The sequence below is a fragment of the Rattus norvegicus genome, chromosome 1 (assembly GCF_036323735.1).
Source record: "Rattus norvegicus strain BN/NHsdMcwi chromosome 1, GRCr8, whole genome shotgun sequence".
Lineage (NCBI taxonomy): Eukaryota > Metazoa > Chordata > Mammalia > Rodentia > Muridae > Rattus > Rattus norvegicus.
In genome coordinates, this window is record NC_086019.1 from 22,565,830 (window position 1) to 22,584,355 (window position 18,526).

The 18,526-nt window shown below is 42.2% G+C and overlaps 1 protein-coding gene across 3 annotated transcripts in view; it reads left to right on the forward strand.

The window, feature by feature from the left end:
- Positions 1-17,215, forward strand: part of Enpp1 (ectonucleotide pyrophosphatase/phosphodiesterase 1) — a 64,994-nt gene extending 47,779 nt beyond the window's left edge. For 2 of the 3 annotated variants that reach the window (NM_053535.2, XM_039092963.2), the window contains 12 exons: positions 249-280; positions 956-1,083; positions 2,173-2,242; positions 3,137-3,224; positions 4,036-4,202; positions 5,226-5,277; positions 6,734-6,888; positions 8,352-8,481; positions 9,663-9,743; positions 10,529-10,661; positions 12,412-12,574; positions 15,809-17,215. In NM_053535.2, the coding sequence (NP_445987.2) occupies positions 249-280; positions 956-1,083; positions 2,173-2,242; positions 3,137-3,224; positions 4,036-4,202; positions 5,226-5,277; positions 6,734-6,888; positions 8,352-8,481; positions 9,663-9,743; positions 10,529-10,661; positions 12,412-12,574; positions 15,809-15,979 (1,370 nt within the window). In that variant the 3' untranslated portion in view covers positions 15,980-17,215. The remainder of the gene's footprint in view (positions 1-248; positions 281-955; positions 1,084-2,172; positions 2,243-3,136; positions 3,225-4,035; positions 4,203-5,225; positions 5,278-6,733; positions 6,889-8,351; positions 8,482-9,662; positions 9,744-10,528; positions 10,662-12,411; positions 12,575-15,808) is intronic. The other variant, XM_006227692.4, reaches the window with a different exon arrangement.
- The last annotated feature ends 1,311 nt before the right edge of the window (positions 17,216-18,526 follow it).

An 18,526-nucleotide genomic window follows, 5' to 3' on the forward strand; every position in this document is an offset into this window, starting at 1 on the left:
GGTGTAATGGCACATGCCTGCAGTCCCAGAGTTGCGGGTAGGAGGATTAGAAGTTCCAAGACATCCTCACTACACAACGAGTTTGAGGCCAGTCTTTGAGAGCCTGTTTCAAAAAAAATGAGAGAAAACTGCACTGTGATATTGCATTGGTAAGTTTGATTGTAACAGTACAATGCTGGGCATCTTGTGTTGTCTGTACTTTTAATATAGCGTGTCATTAGCTTTAATTCTTTTGTTTGTCCCTTCAGTTAACTATGAAGCCCTTGCAAAAAATCTTTCTGTGAGTATCTTAACTTTTCATTATTTAGTTATTGCTATTCTTAGTCATATATATATATATATAATTATATATGTATAATGTAGGTCATGGTATCCTACTGTGCTGCATCTTGGTTTTGATTTGGTTTATACTAAATATCTATTTTAAAATATCTACTTTAAAAATATATCTTTGTCCTAGTTTGCCTATATATGCAAGGAAATGCATGTTTATATGGATTTGCGACATATTGTATATGACATATTTTGAGTACGGACAGGCAGACATAATGTCATAATCTTGCGGGCATTTTGTAGCGGGCATATTTTATATATATATAAATATATATGTTTAATATTTTATACCATTTAAGTATTGAAGAATTTTGCATAGCTGCATTTAACAGGCATGTGAAATAAGGACGTTAGTTGTAACCCCACTGTAACCCAGTGATACTCTAAGAATCCTAGGTCTTTTGCTCAGTAGTCATTATAATTCCCAGTAAAGGTTCCAGTGACCACTCAAATTCCACAACAATAAGAACTATTAGTTTCCTAGCTGTACCTGTGTCTTCCAGTCAGGCTGGTAAAATATTTGTGCGTCAAGTCTACCTGAAGTTAAGGGGTTTTCGAGACATTTATGCCCCAGATGATGTAAGAATAATGGTTCCATTTTGTTTGCCTTTTGCTCTGTCAGTGCCGGGAAACAAACCAGCACTTCCGGCCTTATCTGAAACACTTCTTACCCAAGCGCTTACACTTTGCTAAAAATGACAGGATTGAGCCACTGACCTTCTATCTGGACCCTCAATGGCAACTTGCCTTGTAAGTTATGACGACATTCTGGGCGTATGCATCCTTATGTAGTAGCCACTGCGGGGAGGACTTACCCCTTCCTAACTGTACATGTAGGGTGTTCTTCACTCCAACTCTAAACTCTGAACGTGTCGAATTGGGTAATTCTTGTCACCGTGAGCTGCTCAGTTCATTGTAGGACCCTGCACGTGGTTTTAGCATTCGGTCTCGGTTTACGCAAGTCTGGAAGGTTTACAGGTGTTACCTAACATCTCCTGGGGGTGCACAATCAACTCTGACTGAGGTCCTTGCTCTGGCTGCTCACGGTGGCTTCTAACGATGACATTAATGCATTGGTCACACCACCACCACTCTTCCATACAGTAGTTATTTCTCACAGTTGAGAGAGCACTCTTTAACAAGCTCGCATCTTGGTTACACATATTCATATCTCAGAACTTGACCATTACATTATTTTGGTAATCACCCACAAAACCATTAATTGTGGCAGCTGTCGCTGCCGAATAATGCTCGAAGCAGCAAAACAATTCAGTCAACAGTTACCCTCTTCCCCCTATCGTAGAGTGAGGTATTTAGTCCAGAAGATGCATAATGGGCCAGTCGTTCCTCTCAGGAGGTTTAGCATATGCTGACTAAATGCTATATATGAGGGGCTGAGCATACAACTCAGTGATAAAGTGCTTGTCTAGCACTTATAAGGCTCCGGGTTCAATCCCCAGTGCCTCCAACAAAGACAAAATACTACATCTGAGTATTAATATAAACCCATCATTATTGAGGTTTTACAAATGACCTAGACGAGAAGTTGAAGCCAAGTGGAGTGAAGATTAATGCCTTCTTAAAAATCATAGTCAGCGTTCCAAGACCCTTCTATCTCTGTGCTAAGGCTTGGTCACCTCGGTCTGTTGTTTTATGAATGGATCGGCTCCATGCAGAACAGTGTAAAGAATTGTACCCAGGAGTTTCGAAGCAAGGTGACTTTAGTTTATGCTGATTTAACAATAGCCACTTGTTCTTTATGAATGAAGATAGCAGTGCAGCTGAAGTTTTGTCCAATGATTGGAATCATATTACTAATTTATATATTTCGAAATTCAGGAATCCGTCAGAAAGGAAATATTGTGGAAGTGGATTTCATGGCTCTGACAACCTGTTTTCAAACATGCAAGTGAGTAAACCTTTTATACTCCACCGATGGCTTTTCTGAAGAAAGCCAGATTAAAAAAATCCAAGTCTTACAAGAAGAAACCGAATGTGTAGGGGAAGAGTTACTGAGCTTTGGTCATTTGTGAGGAATTAGAGTCTGCTGGGACTTTGTATTCATGCTTCTCTGGGTGTATAATTTATTGGCCACCTTCCTAAGTGTCTAATGATAATTTTGAATATATCTGTGCTCTATGAACTATTTTGACTCATGGTAAACATCAGTGATTTCAGGTGATCACATTCATGATCTGAAAAGAGGAGGTACCGCCTGGCATTTGCCTAGCATTTTAAACTTTCTTCTGAATATAGTTGTAATCATAATCAAAAGGTTTCCCCATAGCACTCTGTGAGGTAAGCAGTGTGAGTTTAAACTCCAGCTGTGGGGGATGGGATGCCCTCTCTGGCCTCTGTGAATGTCCCGACACACATGTGTCATATAGTCACATAGACGCATACACAGAAGCACAAATAAAAAATAAACAACGAATCTCCTTTTATGAAAAGAAAAGAACATCCAAAATGCAGAATTCCATCATAAATATGGATTCAGAAGCCGTGGATGATAAAATGACTTCATCATTCACTCTGTTCTGATTATCAAGCCAACGATTATAGTAAAAGTAAAAGAAATATTCTAGGTATCTTTATACACAATGAAAATTAAACAATGCCCAAGGAAGCCCACTAGGCATGGTGGTTCCCTTCTTATCTTACATAGGTAACTATATGTGTGTGTGTGTATGTGTGTGTGTGTGTGTGTGTGTGTGTGTGCAATGCAGACCATATAAAAATTTGACCAGCTGCATGCATAACTGAATTAAGCTGATAATCTTTTTTTTATATCTGGTGAATTCAGGCTCTCTTCATTGGCTATGGACCTGCCTTCAAGCACGGTGCTGAGGTTGACTCCTTTGAAAATATCGAGGTCTATAACTTAATGTGTGGTAAGTGTGAATAGCCATTCTGATGGGAGTGAGATGGATGTTCTTACGGAAGACCTGAGCTTGGTTGCCAGCATCAATGTTAGGTGACTTAGAACCAGCTATAACACTAGCTCTTGTGGGACAAGTGGACATTGGCCTCTGTTGTCACCAGCACTCACATGGACATACTTACATAGACCCACATATACATATGATTAAAAATAAATATGATCTTTTTGTGCTTTTTTAGCCCTGGTTGTCCTAGAACTCACTGTATAGATCAAGCTAGTCTTGAATTCAGAGATCTGCCTGTCTCTGCCTCCACGTGCTGGGATTAACGGCATGGGGCATGCCAACCATCTGGTTAAAACCAATGTTGAATAAATGAAAGGTTCAGGAATTTTGGTGGCATAGCACTTGTGCGGGTATCAGAACACTGTGGGTGGAGAGATGGCTCTCTAGTTCTTCCAGAGACTCAGGTTCCATTCCTAGTACCACCATAAAGATGGCTGACAGAGAAACAGCCTCTAACATGAGCTGCAGGGGATCCAACACACTCTTCTGGCCTCCACAGACACCTACACTCAAATGCATGCACGTGCATGCACACACATGTATAGTTTTTATAGAATAATTACAATAAAATAAATATATATGGGTGAAGAATCACAGGTTCCTATAGTTTGAAGCCAAGCACAGCCTATCTTCATTCTAGTTAAAAATAAAGAGAATTAAATACATTTAAAACAATAAAATGAAACTCGCTGTACACATCAATTTATTTGGTCTTGAAATGTCTGGTTAACTCTTTACCTTTCTTGGGACTATGCAGATTTATTGGGTTTGATCCCAGCTCCTAATAATGGAAGTCACGGCAGTCTCAACCATCTTCTAAAGAAACCCATTTATACCCCAAGTCATCCCAAAGAAGAGAGCTTCCTGTCCCAGTGTCCAATCAAATCAGTGTCCAGTGACCTCGGCTGCACATGTGACCCCTCGGTGAGTATAGCTGCGAAGCTTAATGTACATGTGTGTGTGCGTGTTCATGTGTGTGTGTGTGTGAGAGAGAGAGAGAGTGTGCATCTCTCTCCTCCCCCTCCCCTTTCCCTCTCCCTCTTTTTCCTCATCTTCCTCCTCCTCCTCTTCCTTTTCCTCCTTCTTCCTCTCTCTCTCTCTCTCTCTCTCTCTCTCTCTCTCTCTCTCTGTAGAATGTATTATAGAAAAAGCTAAGATGAAATTAAAATGTAGAAGTTGGATAGAAGTTAATGTAACACATTTATTAAGCATGTGTACGCTTACTTTTACATCTAAGGAACACATGTAGACCATTTCTTAGACATCACCTCCCCCCCATTTACCTTCCGAATTTTTAATCTCTGGTTATTATGACTCCTTGAGTACAGGTGGGCTGAACTGTAGAGGATCCTTTGAGCAGAGTAAACCTATGTAACTGAATGTTCCTTCTCTAAAATAAGGCCCAACCCCCAACCTAGTGCAACTTTAGGAGAAACACGTGTGTGTGTGTGTGTATATGTGTGTGTGTGTGTGTGTGTGTGTGTGTGTGTGGTTTTTTGTTGTCCTTGTTGTTCAAATGAATATAACGCACGGTTCCATTTTCATTAGGGGTAACTGTCCTACTCTTAGTGATAATACCTTGGCCGTCATAAGAATGTAAAAGTACCCAGTGATCTATGAGCCCAGTGACAGGACCCATGCAGTTAGTAGTTAGAGCTTATTTTGTGCGTCCTCTTCTGTTTCCCTTTGGTTCAGACTTGGAATAGAGATCAGATAGTAAAGCACCCGGATTTACAGTTTCAGTTGCCACGGGTAATTTTATCTCACGGCCACTGTTGCTTCTCCTCTTTCACCCCCCTGTCAAAGGAGGAAAGCGTCTCACACGATATTTTGTACATTTCTTTCTGTTTCCTCGTGGATGAGTTAAGCTACAGAAATGATGCAGTACAGAACCAAACCATGTGCTAGCTCGCACTCCTTAAAAATCTTTTCATACACCTCTTTTAGATTGTGCCGATCATGGACTTCGAGAAGCAGTTCAATCTGACCACGGATGCTGGTAAGGCATGTTACACTCAGACCTGAACCGTGGAGGCAGGTCCTTCTCTGTGCAAGCTTCAGAGAGTTGTTGGGTGGGTGTGGGGCGTTCTTTACAAAGACTCAAAAAACACGGAGCCGTCTGATGAATTAAAGTTTTCTCTGCCAAATAGTCCAGCATTTTATCCATAAGGCAAGAAATGTTGTCTTACACTGAGGAGGTTGAACACGCTGTTCTGTGAAAGCCATGTCTTTTCTGCACATGCTGAAAGTGTTTTGAAATTTTAAAGATTTTCATAGGTTTATGAGAAAGCTTAGATTTCCATTTAAAATACCTGGGAAATTCCTGTCCCCTTGTTTTAAAATTAATTCTAACAAATTACAGATTGATTTATCTATCTAAAGTTACTTCCTCATACATTTTTTTAAAATCAACTTATTTTTTATTTATCCTTTTCTCATAGCTTTCCAATGAAAGCTATGACTTTGTAGACAGCAGATGCAGTATTTTCTAATTGTGACTTGGATGCTCAGAGATGCTTTGGTCCAATCTCTGGTCTTTAGATGATTTGACTGATGCTTTCTCCTTGCTAGAACAGAGAGATGAATTCTACATTAAGCTGCCTCGAGCTGGTCTTGTAACTGTTGGGATTGGGGTAGTCTTTTATCCGCAAGGTGGCACAGTATATGATAAAGACTGATGCCTTAAGACCATGGCAGGACTGAGTTTGCGGGCTCAGGAGCAACGTGGTGGGGGAACTGTTTATTCCTCTCAAGCCTCTGTCACCTCCTCTGTGAAATACTTCTTAAGGAGATGTAGGAAATAAGTTGGAAACCGTTCTGCAAAGCACCTGACCCTTAGAGAAAGGGCATTAAGCCATTGTCTACAGTGACGTCATTATCTGCCAGTTGTCCCTAGCCTTTGCCTTCTAACCAGCCCCGGTGCCTTCTTCCCTCACCAGTCACTCAGTGAAGGGTGATTAAAATGGTATTAAGGAATTTCAGGGACTCGTGATGCAGTTAAATGAGTCGACCATGAACGCATAAAGTCCTGGGTTCAGTCCTCCAGTGCCACAGAGAATTAGGCATGCTGCCACACACCTGTAATGCCAGCCCTCAGGAGGCAGAAGCAGAAGCCCTGGCTACACCCTCACTTCGGTACCAACCTGGGCGAACCTGAGACTTTGTCTCAAAACATAATATTTATTTGTTTGTTTTTATTTATTTATTTAAGTCCTGGTTAACAAGACTATATGGTAATTCAAGGTAGTATTCTCTTGTGATACTTTTTCTCTTAAAACATAACATCGATATCTCAGTAGAAAAGGCGAAGTTTCATGGGCTCGCACTTATGTGTGGTTCTGTACCCTGAAGCATTGGCGATGGGTTTATGGTTAAAAGAGGATTTCTCTGTGTGCCTCAACAGAGGAGAGTGTTACAACATAAAGTGTGGTCTCATTTTCCCTTTATGATCCAAGTAGAGGATGTTTACTCTATGACTGTGCCCAACGGGAGGCCCCGGAATCTGCAGAAGCAGCACCGCGTCTGTCTGCTCCATCAGCAACAGTTTTTGACTGGGTACAGCCTGGACCTCCTCATGCCCCTGTGGACGTCTTACACCTTTCTCAGTAATGCAAGTATCTGTCCTGTCTTGCGCTGCGTTGAAAGCGGTTTACCGCTGTTAATCTGCTACCCATTCCTGATGGAGGAGAGGAAGTCAGAAGTTAGGGCGCAGTTTTAGTTCGGCCACCATCTGTCTGTGTGGCTGTGAGGCTCCGACTAAACTTCTCAGTAGCTGATTTCCTTTACCCCCCTCCTCGTTATTTGATTTTTCAAGACAGGACTTCTCTGGCTGTCCCGCAACTCACTGTGTAGACCAGGCTGGTCTCGAGCTTAGAGATCTGCCTACCTCTGCCTCCTGGGTGCTGGGATTAAAGGCTTGTGCCACCCCACACGGCTACCCTCCCCCCCCATTTTTAATATTGTGTGACTCTGATTTATAATCCTAGGAATCAGATTGGCATTAAGTCACAATTGCTCTTTTTGAAAGGAAGGGATGGCTATCTGAGCACATGGGTGGTCTCCAAGTGACCAAGTTTACGGAGAGCCCTGAGAGCTCAATCCAGTCACTGCCCCTCACCTGAGGACCTCAGCACAGAAGGACCAGCAGGCATTTCCCACCCTGCTTCTGCTCCTGCCAACAACAGAGAAGTGGGATCTTGAAAGATCATGGACAGCTATACCAGAATAAGTCAGCCTCCTCCCTCACTCCATCCCCATGGTGCTTAAATGGAAGGAGAATGGTAAAGGAAGCATGGGCGGTTGGCGAGCCATAGAGATGCCCTTAGGGATTGCAAGGGGATTGATGAGAGCTCCACCGAAGGAAGCAGTTAGACTTAATAAATAAACTTAATGCTGGTCCTCTCTGCGAGTCCCAGAGAAAAAGATAGGGGTGGGCACGTATATATATAGTTCCTATTAAAATGCTCATTTTTATGACATTCACATTTGTGCAAAATTTCTTGAGTGTTTTAAAAAAAATGTTTAAAGATTCCCTTCAGTCAGTTTCTTCCCTCTGCAGTATGTGGTGTTCCCCATGTTTCCTGTGCACAGGCATTTATTTATTGATGGCTATTGATTGTGTTTGATTCTGGTTTTCTTATCCAAGCAAAGCTATGTGAAGTTACTTTCACTACAACCCCTGAGAGCTTTGCCTTGGGGTTGAGCTCCCCCTCTTCCCTTCCCTTCCCCCTCTCTCCCCCCCTCTTTCTCTTTCTCAGATATTTTTGGCTGTATTTTTAGATTTGGAAGATGGAGAAGGTTTCCTAGAAATTGACTTTTCTTTATCTCATGCAGTGTTTAAAACTGTTGAAACAAACCATAACCGTCCCTGCAGAAGACACTTGCATAGAGGGATAAGTTGTCTTCCCATTATAGAATGTGTCTGTGCTTTAGATAGAAAAGACCCACAGACCGATGGGAAATGGGAGAGTGTTGTGACTCTGGCCCCGGGCAATGCAGCTTGCTTCTAATTCATTAGCTTCAGTCTCCGCTCCATGCCCGATACCAGCTGACTCTTCACCATTTGTTCCTCAGGACCAGTTCTCCACAGATGACTTTTCCAACTGTTTGTACCAGGACCTTCGGATTCCCCTTAGTCCCATGCATAAATGTTCCTATTATAAAAGCACTTCTAAGCTCAGTTATGGGTTCCTTACACCGCCAAGTAAGTACCTCAGCCCCACGTCTTTTCCCTCACCCCAGCTTTTCTCTTTGCCTCCTTATGACTCTCTCGTGGGACTGCGGGTGTGGCTTACTGCTAGAGAACTCTCCTGCATGTAGGAGTCCCTGGGCCAAGTGTCAGCACCAAATTAATGATAGCAATAATGAAAGTAATAAAGTATATTAGCGAGAAACATCTTCCGTGTAGTTGGTGGCCTCGTGTAGAGCCGTTTTTGTATCGATTAGTGAAAATGATACATTAGGAACATAACTAGGGAAACATTACATTTTTCTGAGGCCTGAATGTCTGATTTATTGTATGCTGTGTGTTTGGGGAGTTATTGGCTTTATTATGCAAATGCTTCAGGTAGAAGACTGTCTTTTCCCTGCATTTGCATGAAAACTAGGAAGTAAAAGACTGTATCCAGGTCTTAGGAAGGAGGTAACTCAACCCCCTCCTCTCCTTCCGGTCCCACCTTCACAAAACCCTCCCCCTGACTCCCTCCTCTTCTCCTCAGAGAAGGGAAGTCCCCCCTTGGGTACCAGCCTGCCCTGCGTCATCAGTTCACAGCAGGACTGAGCACATCCTCTCCCACTGAGGCCCACCCAGATCCTTAACAAGAAGGCTTTTTAAGGCCAGCCTTAAAGGCAAAAATCAAAAGGCCCCAGGTGCCCAAGCCCTCAGCTTCTAGTCCAGCCCAAAATAAGTGCCTACAGACAACACTTGGGCATTGGACTGCAAGAGAGCAAGTCCTAGCTCAGTTTACACAAAGAAGCCTTGTGAGGCATGCTGGGACAGACTCCTGGCTTGTTTTCTCTAGGTGGTAGGTGTTGTGCTGAAGCCAGAACTTCTGAACTTTATTCCTTTGGCTGTAAAAAAAAGGTTTGAAGAGTTTGTAAACACAATACTCTGTCAGCTAAAATAAAAGAAATAAGGTAAAAGTCTGAAAGGGTATGGTTCTCATTAACATTTCTGTTTCTTTGACAAATGATCAACACAAAGAAATGAGGTTATATTTTTATTTTTCTAAGGAACTTGGGCAAGTGTATTGCATTTACTGTCTGCTAGGACCTGGGCAGGTTTTACAGGCTTCGGCTGACTCTCAGCTAACTCTCCACCCCAAGAAATTGCAAAAACATTCTTCATGCCGCATGAAAAGAGTCATTTTCTTTTTTTCCTTACAGGACTAAACAGAGTCTCACGTCAAATATATTCTGAAGCCTTGCTTACTTCTAACATAGTGCCAATGTACCAGAGTTTTCAAGGTAAAAACTTTTAACGATGGCTTGAGTATATGCAGATTTAGTCAATATAATATAGTTTATAGTTTTGATTAAATGTGTAATTATCAAATGTACTCTTCAGGTACTTGAACACACACACACAAATCTATAAATACTAAGAGATCTATTCTAGTATATGTTTTGCTTTGTATTTATATGTTAGAAGCATTTTTGGCAAAAAGTATATGGTATATTCTCTATAGCTACATAGTGAATCCAGTAATCTAAGATATCAGCTTTCGGTAGGGTTCTTTATTTAAATAAGTTTGGGTAATTGTTTTCATTTTAAAAATTAATAGATTTCATAGCCCTCTTGGCCATTTCAGTATCTGATTCCTAAAAAGGTAAACAGGCACTCCTATGTAAACTTAAGATACAGAATATAAAATATGCCACTTATAAGGACACTTTATTTGAATTTTTGTCTATGACACATGTATATTTTCAGAGGACAAATTCAATTATGAGGAGTGAGTCTGATTCATTGTGCCTCTTCAGTGCTTAATGTTGACACGCCGCCATTATCCCTACAGCTTACGGTGCATATTTCCCAATACAGAGATGGTGTTGAATCCATGCTTACCTTTTAGTCTTTCTGAAAGCCCAAGTGAATCATACATCCTGGGCTTGGCACCAAACTGAAGCCAATCTCGACCTAGTCTTCAGCTGTCACAAAGACTAGCACTGCTCTGCCCTGCTTGGCAGTTCCGCACAGCAGAGGGGTGTGTCGATCTTTTGAAATTGCAGCATCTTCTCTCGTCTTTCAGTTATATGGCAATACCTTCATGACACCGTACTGCGAAGGTATGCCCAAGAAAGGAATGGCGTCAATGTTGTCAGCGGCCCCGTGTTCGACTTTGATTATGATGGACGGTATGATTCCTCAGAGATCCTGAAACAGTAAGAACATATTTTATCCTCTTCAACGTAGCTGTAGAGGGAGATTTCCATCTAGTCAGCAGACCCTTTTCTATACAGAGCAACTCCTTGGTACATAGGAGACACATCACCCAGAGGCTGAGATCTCTATAATAGATATGATGCTCAGTTTCAATTGGATGTTTTTATCAATGAGAGAAGTCACGTATCCCCGTTCATGGGTCCTGTGTACATGCTGACCCCAATCTCTGATCTCTGTGTGGCTCAGTGCTGGGATGCTTAGTTATTAGTTGGTCACTTAGAGCAGACACTGAGAGCAGTGCTGGTACGGTGACAGACATGCTGAGTGGAGGGGTAAGTAGGGGTTGGGGATTTAGCTCAGTGGTAGAGCACTTGCCTAGCAAGCGCAAGGCCCTGGGTTCGGTCCCCAGCTCCTAAAAAAAGAAAAGAAAAAAAAAAAAAGAAGAAGGGACATGTAAATGCAGAGCCATAAGTCTGATGGCCTTGAGTTAACGTCACAGTACCAAATCAGAAATGAAGAAACTGTCGATGGAACTGGTAAATGAAACAGGGGGCTATTCTGAAACTGGTTGATGCTTTTGACTCTTTTGTGGGAAAGAGGCACGGGGCAGGATTCAAACTCAGGATCTCCCACAGGAAGACAGGCACCCACCACTGAGCTATGTGCCTTAATCTGGTTGATCTCTATTAAAGCAGTAACTTAGCAGCATTTTCTAAAGAAAAACTGCTCCTGCCCACAAGACAGACACCGAACACTCTACAGAGATTTTTTTGACCCTCACAGAGAACTCTCTCATTGCTTTACATCTTAGGAGCATGTCAGTTTGTAAAACATGTACTTTTAAACCGCGTCTACTATTTTAGGTTTTTGTGTGTTCACTTGTTAGCAGCGGGGCTTCTCTATGTAGTCCTAGCTATCTTGGAACTTGACATGTAGACCAGTCTGGCCTTGAAGTCACAGAGATCCACCCGAGTGCTAGGATTAAAGGTGGTTGGCAACACACCCAGACGGCTTAGCTGTGTCAATTGAAGCAGACTTTTTTTTTTTTAAACATAGCTGGCCTGTAAGACACGTTGTGGAGGTTGTGAGAGAAACATTATGTTCTCCCCCCCTCACGGCCTTAGCCAGAGCTCTTGTTTTCAATGGATGTTACAAGTTATGACTCTACACGGGGTCACATTTGGAAAATAGTGATGCCTTACATTTTCCCCAGCAAATGAGCACAGGTGGAAAGGCAGAGGTCCCAGCCTTAACAAGGAGTGGTGCTTAGTCTGTGATTCTTTTTCTCAGTTACAATTGGGAATAAAAATAGAAATTCAGTCAAAGGGATGGAGAATTCACGACATGTCCTCTCTGAAGGGAAGGAGGGGCCTTGGTCGATTCTCTATTATTGTGTGGCTGAGAGAAGACCATTGATGTTGATCTAGAGTTAGAATATTGGTTGTACGTTTGTAAGTGTTCAAAGATTTCATATAATATATGTATATATATGTGTATATATATAATCTGAATATTCTTTAGATAGAAATGGAGAAAGTCGAATTTTAATAGAAAAGTTACTTGAACATTCTACTTATTAGCATCAATGATTGAAGTATCGAGGCATCACAATTATTTAACTCTTTATAACATGCTTATTTAATTAGATGTAAACTTTAGCTGTGTCTTAGTAAAAGCAGGCTGTACTGAAGTATTATTAAAAGAAAGATAAATGTTTCTTAATGAAAGTAAATATCGCATATTTTACAGAAACACCAGAGTCATCCGCAGTCAAGAAAATCTGATTCCCACTCACTTCTTCATTGTGCTTACCAGCTGCAAGCAGCTGTCTGAGAGCCCCTTAAAGTGTACAGCCTTAGAGTCTTCAGCCTTCCTCTTGCCTCACAGGCCTGATAACATCGAGAGCTGTACAGTAAGTAACCTTCCCTGCCTCCCTCCCTCGCACACTGACCTGTGTGAGCCTTGCGTTGCTCAGTCTGGAACAAACAGAACTCCTCAGTGTACGTGGGCTTTACCTGAAGGTGTTACATGTGGGCCTTGTTTTTCATTATATTGTTTACTTAGAGAGAGCATGGGGCGTGTGTGTGTGTGTGTGTGTGTGTGTGTGTGTGTGTGTATCTGTGTGTCTGTCTGTGTATGTGTGTGTCTGTGTGTGTATGTGTGTGAGTCTGTGTGTGTGTGTCTGTGTGTGTGAGTGGTGTGTGAGTGTGTATGTAAGTGTGTGTCTGTGTGAGTGTGTGTGTGTCTGTGTGTATGTGTGTATGTGTGTGTGTCTGTGTGTGTATCTGTGTGTGTGAGTGTGTCTGTGTCTGTGTGTAAGAGTGTGTGTGTGTGCGCGTATGTGTGTGTCTGTGTGTGTTAGTGTGTCTGTGTCTCTGTGTGTAAGAGTGTGTGTGTGCACGTATGTGTGTGTGTCTGTGTATGTAAGTGTGTCTGTCTCTGTGTGTAAGAGAGTGTGTGTGTGTGTGCGCGTATGCGTGTGTGTGTCTGTGTGTGTAAAAGTGTGTAAGAGTGTGTGTGTCTGTGTGTGAGTGTGTGCGTGTGCGCGTATGCGTGTGTGTGTCTGTGTGTGTAAGTGTGTCTGTCTGTGTGTGTAAGAGTGTGTGTGTGTGTGTGTGTGTGTGTGTGTGTCTGTGTGTCTGTGGACATGCTTGCCTTTGTGCATTAGGCATGTTGGAGGCCCATGGATGTGTGTGAGGAGTAGATTCTCTTCTTCCAACATGTGGGATTTAGGGATTGAACTCAGGTTGTCAGGCTTGGTGACAAGCGCCTTTACCGACTCAGAGCCCTTCTCAATGGCCCTTACATTGATCTTTGAAAGTGACACATTTTTGTAGGAGACCACCTTGTCCTTGGGCCGGAAACTTCCAATGTGGATTAGTTGCTAAGGTCTAGATTAATTCGTGATAGGAATTTTCTTGGATCCCAAAGCTGGACTTGTAATCTCACTATTATAAATTAGTGTTAAATCTATAGCCAGAAAGCATTTAAATATGGTTCTTTTATGTCTAACTTTATTATGATCTTTCTTATAGTATTTGCCATTCCATCAGGGTTTTTTTTTTTGAACCATTGTTGATTTTTTCATCAATTCTTTTCCTTGAGATATTAAATTGCTAATAAATATACATCAGTTGTCCAGAATGATGCAATAAGTATTAAACAGGAAATCTGTTCTGGAGCAATAGCTGAAACATCAGTACAGAGAAGCGAGGAAGGAGCCGGCTATGACAGGGTCAGCTGCGTAATGCCTTGGCATGGTACTGTGATCAGTGGAGCTGTGAGGGACCCAGGCCGTTCGCCTCTTCTGTTCCACTCTGCTTAGTCCATGGCTTTGTCCCACATGAGCTAAAAATGACTCCTGCTTTTCAGATTTCACATCTGAATTCTGCACCAACATGCCAGTGGGGTGAGGCAGCCCCACATTTATCCTTTCATCAAAATGTTGTTAGGGGCTTGAGTCAGACATCCCAAAGCTGTTCTACTCTGCCATTCCAAATAGGAGTGCCCTCCAGTTGTTAATGGGAACGTTGTATTCAGTTCTTTAATGGCAGCATAAAAGACACTAAATCTTGCATGGGAGCCAGAAAGAGGGTTATTTTAAAGCTTGTTACACAGTTACGGATCCTTCTGCTTCCCCTCTGAAGGAATGACTAAGTCTTAGTTGCGCTAGCCTGAAGAAACACCCTGGTTGTATGTCCTCTTCCCCGATTCCTAAGAATGTTGAAACAAGTGGACACTGTCTGCTGATAAGGAGTTCAGGAGTCATGTGTCTGCTGCTCCTCCCAAAGCCAGAATAAGGGTTGTGGTGGGGAGGGAACTGGGCAGCAGGAAATTTAAGCTTGATAGCAAATGGGAGGTTGCTGGTCTGCTTTTATGGGAAAACTCTGTTTATTATTTTCTGGTCCCAAGAGTGCATGGAGATTTTAAAACAATTACATTTATTAATAAAGTGTGTGTGTGTGTGTGTGTGTGTGTGTGTGTGTGTGTGTGTGTATGTATGTGTGTGTGCGCGCACATGTGTGTGGGCAAATGCCATGGGGATCTCAGAGAACATCTTTCAAGAGTTGGCTCCCTCCTTCCCTGTCCTTTGCCCTGAGAATTAAATTCATGCAGCCAAGTTTGGCAGCAAGGGCCATTCGCTGCCAAGCCATCCTTCTGGCCCCTGAGGCCTTTTTGATACATGTCTTTGCCCTTTTCCCATGGCCGTTTTCAGAAATGCTTATAGCAGATGGCTGTATCATTTCTATACACGTTATCTGATTTAACTATGATCTCTACTTCCATTGACTAGAAAGTCTACCTTTTGTTCTTTTCTGATCACACATTATCTAGGTCTTTACCCTCTTCAGAAATGAAAATTGATTTTATGTGTTTTCAACTCCATTTTCATGGACCATAAAGATGACAGATGCCTAGGGTAGCCAGAATTGGTGTGATATAGTTACTCACATCTTTGTACTTGATCTTTAAAACCACCCTGGCACAAGGCCAGGAGAGATGACTCAGCGGCCCTCGGTTGGAGTCTTAGCACCTACATGGTAGCTAGCAGCCATCTATAACTCTAGTTTCAGGAGATCTGATCACCTGTTTTTCATTATGGACAGATAATGCATTCAGGAAAAAAATAACCCACCATATATATAAAAATTAAAAGTAAATAAATCTCAATAATAAAATTAATAACTAAATAGATAAATATACCCTCCTGGAAGATGTGATAAAGGAGTACACATTTACTTGTTAAGTTAAATTTCTAATAGGACATTCACATGACCAGAACTTGAATCTATTTTCCCCACGTTTTTTTCTCTACCGTGTTATATAGTTCCCATTTCTGGTATTTTTTTTAATACCAGAAACCTCTAGGAATGAGTATTCTTTTAGCCATGCAGTGTGTACCCATCTGTTCTCAGTTTGCTTCCTTTCCTGTAATTCTGGTCTATCTAATTCAACAGTCATGTCTATTGTATACACTTGAAAATATGCTACTCAAAAGAGTGGATTATGCCTAAAATGGGTCCTGTGTCTTCTGTCATTTCCCAGCCTAAAATGTCCTAAGTAAATAAACTGAGAAGAGGGGACCTTATTGGGAATGCGGACTGAGTGTTCTCTGCTGACCGTTCTTCCTCCTCTGTCCTTCCAGCATGGAAAGCAGGAGTCTGCATGGGTTGAAGAGTTGCTGGCATTGCACAGAGCTCGGGTCACAGACGTTGAGCTCATCACGGGTCTCAGCTTCTACCAGGACCGACAGGAGTCAGTTTCAGAACTGCTGAGGTTGAAAACACACTTACCAATCTTCAGCCAAGAAGACTGATTGTTTTTTATTAAAAAAAAAAAAACAAAACACCATAGATCTTTTTGAAAGAGTCTTATATTTTATACAGTCCTCTACACTTTTGCAATGTTTGGAAGCTGTAAAGTGGAGTTAAAACTGGGAGTCCCATGTGGTGCTGGTGTCTCCAGGCTGTGCGACAACCCCACACGTCTGTAGAGTGTTCCTGTCCTGTGCCGTGCAGATTTCCTGTCTAAGAATTAGATGTGTTCCTAATGCGCTAGGAGTAAAGACACTTCACCTCACACCCAGAAGTGCTCTTGGGTCTCCCTTATGGGACAAGGGGCAGTGAACATGGTCTGGGGACCTGATGTTGGAATCGTGCTATTGTTAATAAAACTAGGTAAAGGACTGGGGTAGCTCATGACCCATTAAGAAAAAGGGAAAACTGTCTTGGATTAATTTTTATCTAGAGACTGAGTTTTAATTCAGTGAGGTCCTATTTCTATCTTTTCTTTCTCCTCCGCCAATAACCAAATAGTTGGCCTTGTGCTTTTAAAACAAATTGTGATCGGATCTCTTCAGGTGTAGTGACTTTCAAAAATTGGACTTTGATGGAAAATTTGTGAGTTGAGTGTATCTAGCTTTTATAAAAAATCAGACTCTACATTTGTATACACCTGAACAAGTGCACATGTACATGCTCTTGCACATGCACACACACACACACACACACACACTCACACTCACACACGTGTACATGTGCACGCTCTCCCAATACGCGTCCCAGTTCTCTTCACTAGAAATAAATGAAGACCAAAAAAGAGCCCTGAGCATGGCTTTCTCAGGCCATTAAAATTAGGCTTCGTTTGGGTGAAACCCCAGAGAACTATTGGCATTTACAAAGTGACATTTTTTCATCGAGAAGAGTGTTTCCTCGCACAAGAGACCGGCCAGTGGAAGAAGGACTTTACCTGGCCTAGCTCTTCAATTTGAAGCTGTGTCGATAAGAAGAGAATGTGTCACCCCTCACTTAACATCTTCACTATGCACACAACGAATGACACGCTGATGTAATTTCCCCTCTGCATTGATTCTGCCCTTGTTCCAACCGGTGATCCTCCAGAGGCTGTGTTACATTTTAGGTTTCCTGGGTCCATTTTGATATAATATTACCCTACCAAAGATTTTCATATGTCCTTCCTAGGATAATCATTCCTTTTGTCATCTGTAAAGATGTTTAGGTAATAAAACTTGCAATCAACATTGCCATGATAACTCAGAAGGTGGTGTTTTGTTTTACCCATAGGCTCTGGTGCGTGTATCTCTCAGTTTGTTCTTTCCACGTTTGGTTTCTGCCAGTCTGTCTAGGGTTTTGTTTGGCTTTATGTTACCTTTCATTGTATCCATTCTGCTGCTGTTCTCTGTGGGTTTATACTTAAGCTATTGTTTTATTTGTAAAATGTTACTTGTGTCCTGCCTCTTTATGTCTTCTATCTGCTGAGAAGTGTTATTCCATTGACTATCAAATTCTTCGCTCGCTTCATGTGTGCTTGCGGTTGCCGGTTGGAGCATTTTTATGATGAAGTTGGACAGTTCTCCTTGGTTCGTCCACATTTCCTGTATCAGTCTTTGTTTCTATCAATAGTGGGTTTTTCTTGTCCTCAACTTATTTTTCTGCTTCCGATGACTGTTTTAAATTAAAACCTGGATATTTTAGGCATTCTGTCTTAACACCCTGCATCCTGGGTAAGTCTCCTCTGACGTTATTCCTGCAGGAATACTGGGGGCTCGGCTCCCTTCCTACAGTCTGGGAGCTGAAGTATTCCACCTCCTCCATTGATACTGGGATGAGAGAAGGTACGCAAGGTGGGGATTCAACTCTCTGCTCGTTCATTGCTGATGCCTCCCAGGCTGAGATGTGAACCGGACCACTTACTGCTTCTGGCTGGTCTCCGGTGGTGCTGACATCCTGGAGAAAACTTCATCCCCACTGAATGGGATGACACTCTCAGACTGCTCAGACCTCACTGGCCCCGCCCTGGCAGTGGAGCTGTAAAGCTGAGCCCCGATTCATAGCTTGCCGAAGGTAGAAGTGTAGGTGCCACACCCTTCCCTGGTGTGTGTGTGTGTGTGTGTGTGTGTGTGTGTGTGTGTGTGTGTGTGTGTGTGTAGGTCTTCTGTGTGTTTCATTGGTGCAGAGTAGATTTTGCTGAGTCCTGCTTTGTCCTTTGGATGGTGAGAGCGGGCCATGTTTTCCACTCCCTGCCCTCCCCATCCCTTTCTGGCATTTTCATGTTGCTTCTTCATGAAGCCTGAGGTATATGAGCTAAAAGGAAACCTTGGAACATAGTACGTTATTCTTGAGTCCCCAGGTACTCAGTCTGCCTATGTATTACTCAGTCTTCCTGGGTTTGTTTTATGTGTAATAGAACAGCTTTGTCACCAGTTAGCAGGATATTTGCTTCACTTTTGCAGAAATTTCTCACAGACTATGTCTATGTCTATGTCTATGTCTGTATATAATAACACTATTAGTTACATGTCCCACTCGGCTTGAAGCATCCTAGTGGGGCTTCATTAAATGGA